Raw genomic sequence first — 9,052 nt, forward strand, 5'->3', positions numbered from 1 at the left:
AAAAAAAAAAAAAAAAAAAAGCCACACCATTTGATCCTTTCCAAAAAGTTTCACCAACCAGGGATGAAGTATTCAAATCTATGAATGTTGGGGTCCCTTCTCATTCAGACCTCTGAAGTGAGCTAGGCCATGGCCCTGTTATTACACAGCTGCTCACAAGAATTACTATTTTCTTTTTCAGATTCAAGGGATGACAGCATTACCTCCTGATATCAGAAGGCCTTATAAAGCAGAACCTCTGGTGTGTGGGACATCAGCTTCCTCACCTCTGCATGGCAGTTTCTCTCTCCACTTGCTCATGTGCTCTCTGCTTCTTGGAAGTATGCTGAGCACCCAGGGCTTGGGACTTCTGTACGTGGTCATACGTGGTCTGGAATATGAGACTGTCCTTTAATGTCAGGTTAAAGACTGTGTTCATGTTAGACCTGAAGAGATGGGTGGGTGCGAAGAGCCTGGAAACTTAAGTTTCCACACATACTCACCTTCCATTTTCCTTCCCAGGCTACCTGAGCGATGTCACTGTGGTTCTCTGGGTTTCCTCATGAAAGTCGATGTTCTATACATATGATTAGTAGAATAAAATTAACCTGATTTAACCACTTTGCAAGTCAGTACATGAAGTGGGAAGCAAAGAGTCTTTAATGTTTCAACATTACATGTGATTTCAACATGACACTCGATGTCCTTCTCACAAACACGTTTACCTTAGCAACATCAGTGGACTTACTCTCCGCTCCTGCTTGCTCATCTTCTTTTCTGGGTGTAACTTGCCACGGTGAGCCAGGGCTGCCCTCTTGCCAGGGTGAGCCAGGGTTGCCCTCTTGCCAGGGTGAGCCAGGGCTGCCCTCTCTTTGACAGATCCCAGTCCCTGAGTTTTCCCCAATTTTACTCATGGTTCTCTGACCTCAGTGTTTATCTCTGCATCTTTGGTTTCCTTGATCAGCCGAGTCTGTTGATGTCCAAGCCCACATCAAAGTATTTTCCAGTCTCTCTAGCACTTCCCAGTTGAAATTTTTTCTTAAGCTCTGCAACTCTCTTAAAAGAAAGAGATTTTGATAAGTGTGGAGATGATGGTGGCTAATGGTTAACTGAGAAAAAAATAGAGAGCTGCAAACCTCTTGCTCTGAAGGGTTCTAGATGGGGTGAGATTCCAAAGAGTACATAGACAGACAGTGCATGCAGGAGGCGGGGCCGTGGGATCTGTACGTTTCCTTACCACTCAGCGTTACCCTCTGGATTGATCTAAGTCACATTTCCTATGACAGATTTATTTTTATATTAGTTAATAAACTGACTTCCAATATAAAATTGCCACCAGCTGAGGTTCTTATTCTTTTGGTTCTTTTTGTATTATCTGCTTAAATCTTGTTTTATGTCCTATCCTCATCCATTAAGCTGAATGTTTGGATCATATTAATAAGCTTAATGGAATTAAAGGTTTTGTATAGTATCTTATGTGATTCATGATAGAATCAAGTTATTGTGTACTGATGTCAATAAAATCAGCTGAAAACCCTTATTTTTCCACTTTAAGCCCTTTCTATCTTACAAATTGTCATTTAAATAAATATTATTCTTTAGAGTCTTTACTTCTTGATTTAAAGAATTTTTACATTTGAGGAAATATTGATATATTTTGTGGCTAATTTTATTTATTTTTTATTTGTGTGGATGGTTTATATCAGACTCTGTGATTTTTCTATATGTTCTCTGTGAGTTTTTTCATTTGACTATTTGCCTGAGAAATATGATCACCTCAGATACACATATTTGAAATTATATGTCTATTTCTACTTCAGAATTCCTGAGATCTGAAGTATCAAAACCAAATGACTTACATTGGGAATGATTCAGTACTATCCTTATTGTCATTGTTATTTATTATAACTCACTTATTGTTATTATTCTTGGTAAGCAAAGTGGCACAGCAAGCATAATAAAATGAAGAGCTTCGGGAGCTCATGTGTGAAGAGCCAGCCCAGGAGATCTCTTTCCACTGACATTGTGGGACACAAAACTAAAACTATGTTCTCCTAGGGTATCTTGTGACTATACATGGCTTCAAGGAATCACATATACAGTGGAATCAGGAGAGATTATGCAGTGAGAATAATGTGCAGTACTTACTATATCCTAAGTTGTTTGATCAGATGCTAAGTAGACCCTCTGAAACTGCCTGTGCATACTTTTCATGGTCTTTGTGATACTGCCTTCATCAACGTTAGCTGCTTCCTAAATCTGTCTGGCAGAGAAGCTTCACACCTGGGGAAGAATAGAATCCAAACAGATGAGTTGACCTCTGTTTTGATCCTCACCTGCAGGGCATGTCAGGGAGACATGAAATTCAGAGTTCATCATGGTTGGGGGGACCCTGGATGGTAACACTTTTCTGAACACGTTCAGGGACCCTAGCAGTTAGCTGAGACAGATATGGAGCAGCTTTGGTGTGAGCCTGATTCTAATGGCTGCATGACCAAGGAAAGGATGTTTGGAAGCAGAAATAAACATGTTATACAGTTTGCATAATCAAACTTACTACTGAGCATGAGGGCTCTTTCTGGTTTTCTATGTGTTGAGCATCATTTAACTTTCTTATAAGAAAAAAATTAATACCTCTGAGTATCTCTGTAGAACTGATTCAGTATAAAATCAGGGAAACAATCCCATGCATGCCCATGAATTCTGGTGAATATTGATAGTTGTCCATCACTTTTCTTCACATTTTAAAACATTTTTTATTTATTCACTTTACATCTCAATATCAGCACCCCCTCCCGACTTGTCCTTTGGGAAGGGAGAGATCCCCCTCTAGGTATCATCCTCACTCCAACTATAGCCCTCCCCCTCCTTGGTCTTGTAGGATGGTGGAGCATCTATTGGGTATATGTTATATGTTGAGGAGTGGTATAACTGGGTCTTGAGGTAGAACTGTTCTCAAATTTCTGAGAAACCACCAAACTGATTTCCAGAGTGGTTGTGCAACTTTGCAATCCCACCAGCAATGAAATTGGGTTCCCCTTGCTCCACATCCTCACCAGCATGTGCTAGCCCTTGAGTGTTTGATCTTGGCCATTCTGATGGGTATAAGACAGAGTCTCAGGGTTATTTTGATTAATATTTCCCTGATGACTAAGGACATTGAGCATTTTTTGGGTGCTTCTCAGCCATTCAAGATTCCTCTGTTGAGAATTTTCTGTTTAGCTCTGTACCCCATTATAATTGGGTTTGCTGGCATCCAACTTCTTGAGTTCTTTATATATTTTGGATATTATCCTTCTGTCAGATGTAGAGTTGGTTAAAATCTTTTTCCAATCTGTAGACTGCCATTTTGTCCTGTTGGCAGTGTCCTTTGATTTGCAGAAGCTTTTCAGTTTCATGAGGTCCTGTTTATTAATTCTTGACCTTAGTGCCTGAGCCATTGGTGTTCTGTTCAGGAAGTTGTCTGCAAGATTATTGCAGATTGATGACTGCAAGATTAGTCCCCACTTTCTGTTCTATAAGATATACTGTGTCTAGTTTTACATCGAGGTCTTTGATCTCTTTGAACTTGAGTTTTGTGCAGATGATAAATATGGATCTATTTGCATTTTTCTACATGCAGACATCAAGTTAGACCAGCACCACTTGTTGAAGATACTCTTTCTGTTCCACTGTGTGGTTTTGGGTTCTTTGTCAAAAATCAAGTGTCCGTAGGTGTGTAGGGTCATTGATTCAATTCCACTGATTAACCTGTCTGTTTATACACCAATACCATGCAGTTTTTATTACTATTCCTCTGTAGTACGACTTAAAGTCACACTTCTGTTATTGTTCAGAATTGTTTTAGAGATCCTAGGTTTTTTTTATCATATGAAGTTGAGAATTTTATCATATGAAGTTCTTTCCAGGTCTTAGAGAATTGTGTTGGAATTTTGATGGGATCGCATTGCATCTGTAGGTTGTTTTAGTAAGATGGTCATTTTCACTATGTTAATCCCACTGATCCATAAGCATGGTAGGCCTTTCCATCTTCTTGATATCTTTCTCAATTTCTTCCTTCGAAGAGTTGAACTTCTTGTCATACAATTCTTTCACTTGCTTGATTAGAGTTAAACCAAGATAGTGACTATTGTGAAAGGTATTGCCTCCCTAACTTCTATCTTAGCCCATTTATTGTTTGTATAAAGGAGGACTACTGATTTCTTTGAGTTAATTTTTTATTCAACCACTTTGCTAAAGGTGTTTATCAGCTGTAGGAGTTTTCTGGAAGAATTTTTGGTGTCACTTATGTATTCTATCATATCATCTTTGAATAGTGATACTTTGACTTCTTCCTTTCTAATCTGTATCCCCTTGATCTCTTTTAGTTGTCTTATTGCTCTAGCAAGAATTTCAAGTACTATATTGGTTAGGAAGAGAGTGGACAGCCTTGTCCCTGATTTTAGTGGAACTCCTTTAAGTTTCTCCCCATTTAAGTTGATGTTAACTATTGCCTTGCTGTATATTAGTGTTTTTGTGTTTAGATATGTACCTAGAGTTCCTGATCTCTCCAAAATTTTTAACATGAAAGAGTGTTGGATTTTGTTAAAGGCTTTTTTTAGCATCGAATGGGATGATCATGTGAGTTTTTTTTCTTTCAGTTTGTTTACATGGTGGATTATATTGATGAACTTTTGTATATTGAACCGTCCCTGCATCCCTGGGATGAAGCCTACTTGATCATGGTTTTTTATGATGTGTTTTTGGATTCAGTTTGCAAGGACTTTAATTGGGTATTTTTTTTTATTAATGTTCATAAGTGAAATTGGTCTGAAATTCTCTTTATTTCTTGATTCTTAGTGGTTTTTAGTCCACAGAGCGACTGTGGCCTCATCAAATGAGTTTGGCAATGTTCCTTCTGTTTCTATTTTGTGGAGAAGTATTGGCATTAGCTCTTTTTTGAAAATCTGGTAGAATTCTACATTTGTACCTGGACTATTTTTGGCTGGGAGATTCTAATGACTGTTTCTATTTTCTTAGGGGTTACAGAACTATTTAAATAGTTTTCCTGATCTTGACTTGGCTTTGGTATCTGTATAGAAAAATCATCCATTCACTTAGACTTTTTAATTTTGTGAAGTACAGGCTTTTGACATAAGATCTAATCATTCTTTGAATTTCCTCAGTGTCAGAAATGAAAATGTCTCCCTTTCATTTCCAATTTTGTTAATTTTGGGTACTTTGCTCTACTTTTGAGTTAGCTTGTCTAAAGGTTTTCCTATCTCATTGATTTTTCTCAAAGAACCAGCTCTTGGTTTCATTGATTCTTTTTATTGTTCTCTTAGTTTCTCATTTATTGAGTTTATGTGATTGTGATTATGGCCTGCCATCTATTCCTCTTGGGTGTGTTTACTGCTGCTACTGCTGCTGCTGCTTCTTCTCCTTCTCCTTCTCCTTCTCTTCATCCTCTTCTTCCTCCTCCTTCTTTCTAGAGCCTTCAGGTGACTCCTTTTTTGTTGGCTATTTTATTCATTTACATTTCAAATGTTATCCCCTTCTCAGTTTCCCCTCCATAAACCCCCATCCCATTCCCCTACCCCTATTATTATAAAAGTGCTCCCCTACCCACCTGCCCACTCCTGCCTCACTGCCCTAACATTCCCCTACACTGGGGTATTGAGGCTCCACAGTAACAAGGGCCTCCCCTCCCATTAATGCCTTCAACCCTTCCCCTAACTCCTCCATTGGGGTCCCTCTGCTCAATCTGATGGTTGGCTACAAGCATCTGCATCTGTATTGGTCAGTCTCTGGCAGAGCCTCTCAGGAGACAGCCATACCAGGCTCCTGTCAAGAAGCACTTCTTGCTATCAGCAATAGTGTCAGGGTTCGGAGTCTGTAGATGAGATGGGTCCCTAGGTAGGGCAGTCTCTGTATGGTCTTTAGTATCTGCTCCACTCTCTGTCCCTGCATTTCCTTTAAACAGGAACAATTCTGTGTTAATAGCTTTGAGATGGGTGGCTCCATCCCTCAACCGGGGGCCATGCCTAACCTTTGGATATGGTCTCTACAAATTGTCTCTCTCCTTTGTTGGGTATTTCAGCTAATGTCATCCCCATTAGGTTCTGGGAGCCTCTTGATTTCCTAGCATCTGTGGCTTTCTAGTGGTTACCCCTAGTTCCCCACACCCCACTGCTACACCCCTGAGAAGCACAGAGGGTCAGGTGTACTCTTAGTTTGTAGGAGAGCTCTCCAATTTCCTTATGAAGGTACTAGTGCTCTGAACTTTCCTCTTAGCACTGATTGCCATAAGTTTGGATATTTTGTGCCTTCATTTTCATTGATTTCTAGAAAGTCTTTTATTTCTTTATTTCTTCTCTTACCCATTTGCTTAGGAAACCCATTTCCTGCCCTTTTAATCTGACATATTGTCTATCATTGTTACTGAGCTGTGTTTCTTGTAATCAGCAGAATGATGGGTTCTGTTTACACATACACTCTGTTAGCTTGTGTCTTTTTACTGGGGAATTGAGTCCATTGATGTTGAGAGATATTAAAGTTCAATGATTGTTACTTCCTCTTGTTTTGATGTTGGTTGTGCTAGTGTGTGTGTGTGTGTGTGTGTGTGTGTGTGTGTGTGTTCTATTGGTTTTAATGGTGTGAAATTACTTATTTCTTGTGTTATCTTGGGTGTAGTTGACTGAAGTTCTAGTATCCTTTGTATGGCTGAATTAGTGAAAAGAGATTGTTTAAATTTCTTTTTGTCATGGAATATTTTGGTTTCTCCATCTTTGGTGGTTGAAAGTTTTGCTAGGTATAGTAGTATGGGCTAGCATCTCTGGTCTCTTAGGGTCTGCAGGACCGCTGCCCAGACCCTTCTAGCTTTTGAGAGTCTCAGGCAAGGAATTGGTGTAATACTGATACATTTGCCTTTGTATGTTACTTGACCTTTTCCCCTTGCTGAAAATTTTTTCTTTGATCTGCATATTTTGTGTTTTGATTATTATGTGGCAGGAGAACCTTTTTCCTGGTTCAACTTGTTTGGTGTTCTGTAAGCTTCTTGTACATGTATAGGCATCTTTTTCTTTAGATTGGGGAACATTTCTCCTATGATTTTGTTGAGAATGTTTTCTGGGCCTTTGAGCTGTGAATCTTCTTCTTCTATTCTTATTATTCTTAGGTGTGGTCTTCCCATAGTGCTCCAAATTTCCTGGATGTTTTGTGTCATGAACTATTTAGATTTTGCATTTTCTTTGACTGATATATTGATTTTCTTCTATCATATCATCTGTGCCTGAGATTCTATCTTCCATCTCCTGAATTCTATTGGTGATCCTTACATCTGTAGTTCTGTTCTTTTTCCTAGGTTTTCCATCTCCAAGATTGCTTTTGTTCTGGTTTTTTTTTTTTTTTTATTGCTTCTATTCCCCTTCTCAGGTCTTGGACAGTTTTATTCATGTCCTTTAACTGTTTGATTATATTTTCCTATATTTCTTTATAATTATTTGTTCTTTTTTTAATGCCTCTACTTGTTTGAATGTACTTTTCCTATATTTATTTCATATATTTATTCATTTCCTCTTTTAAGGCTTCTATCATCTTTATAGGATTGGATTTAAGATCCTCTTTTGTGTTTCAGTTGCATAGGATATCCTGGATTTGCTGAAGCAGGATAGCTAGGCCATATTGCCCTGGGCTTTGTTGATTGTGCTATCCTTCAGGCATCTGGGTTTCCCTGGTATTTGCTGGGTGACCCTGATGGCAGCAGTACTTCTTAGGAAGATGGGGAAAACCATGGGCCAAACAATGGCTGTCAGGTTACCTGACTTGGCTAGCTGTGCCTCAGGTTGATCCCACTGCCAAGGGATTGGTGGGACCATGTTTCAAGTTGATAGTTCTTGGGGTTTCCGTAGGCCTCCATGGGGAAGCAGGTCACTCTTGAGGTCCCACAAGGCTATTCACAACCAGAGAGTGAGCCCAGAGTCAGACAATGGAGTTCAGTGAACTTTGTGCAATTCACCTCTGCAGGCTGTGTCCTGGGTGGCTTTGACTGGGATGGAATTGGTGGAACAGGGATCGAAGCTGCTTAGTTCTAGGCTCCCAAAGGCTTCCACCTTCTTCACATTTCTTTTTACATCAATCTATTTATCTACTTATAAAGAGTAAATTATTTAAGTGTGATCAAAGAATAACAATCATGGAGCCAGGATGAAGGGTGCAAGGGTTCCTTGTATTACTCCCCCCAATTATTTTGTTTGGAAGTATTTCATAATGAGAAGTTACAAAAGCTAAATAGAGAACAAAGCAGCTAATGTTGACCTAATCCAAGACCCATGCAGTGAAGAGGGCCTCTGCCCTAGGTAGTGTCCCCACATTGTGGATGACAAAGCAGTTGTACAGTTTGCTTAACGGGACTCACTGCTGATCATGAAGGCTTTCTCACCAGATGCACAAGGAAGTAGGAGAGCTGATTTCTGATATCTAGTTTTCCCATTGTCACTAAGTGTGTTAACATCCAGAAAGGAAGGGGTGGGGCAAATAATCAAGAGAGAGGCAGAACAGAAATTTCTCTATCAAGTAACAGAACTGCTTCTTCTTTAAAAAAAAAAAAAGATTTATTTATTATATGTAAGTACACTGTAGCTGTCTTCAGAAGCACCAGAAGAGAGTGTCAGATCTTATTATGGATGTTTGTGAGCCACCATGTGGTTGCTGAGATTTGAACTCAGGACCTTCAGAAGAGCAGTCAGTGCTCTTAACTGCTAAGCCATCTCTCCAGCCGGAACTGCTTCTTGTTTGTTTGTTTTTATGGGACAGAATCTCACTATGCTGCTCTGGCTGTCCTGGAACTCAGTATGTAGAATAGACTGGCCTTGAACTTGCAGAGATCCTTTTGCCTCTGCCTCCAGAGTACTGGGATTAAAGACATGGACCATTATGCCTGGTAAGACCACTTTTTCAGAGCAAAAACATCTTTTTCATGGTTGTATGGATGAATCGTGGTTAATGTATTTTCTTTTTGTTAAGATTTTTTTAACACACAGGAGACTAAGGGCAGTGTGAAAATCCAAAGTGTTTCATGGACTGGGATCTGCAC

The 9,052-nt window shown here is 39.4% G+C and overlaps 1 protein-coding gene across 1 annotated transcript in view; it reads left to right on the forward strand.

The window, feature by feature from the left end:
* Moxd1 (monooxygenase DBH like 1) overlaps window positions 1-1,585 on the forward strand; it is an 80,942-nt gene extending 79,357 nt beyond the window's left edge. Inside the window, exon 12 of the mRNA XM_031380606.1 lies at window positions 182-1,585. Within this exon, the coding sequence (XP_031236466.1) occupies window positions 182-394 (213 nt within the window). The 3' untranslated portion in view covers window positions 395-1,585. The remainder of the gene's footprint in view (window positions 1-181) is intronic.
* Window positions 1,586-9,052: the final 7,467 nt, after the last annotated feature.

This window comes from Mastomys coucha, unplaced genomic scaffold (assembly GCF_008632895.1).
Source record: "Mastomys coucha isolate ucsf_1 unplaced genomic scaffold, UCSF_Mcou_1 pScaffold2, whole genome shotgun sequence".
NCBI lineage: Eukaryota > Metazoa > Chordata > Mammalia > Rodentia > Muridae > Mastomys > Mastomys coucha.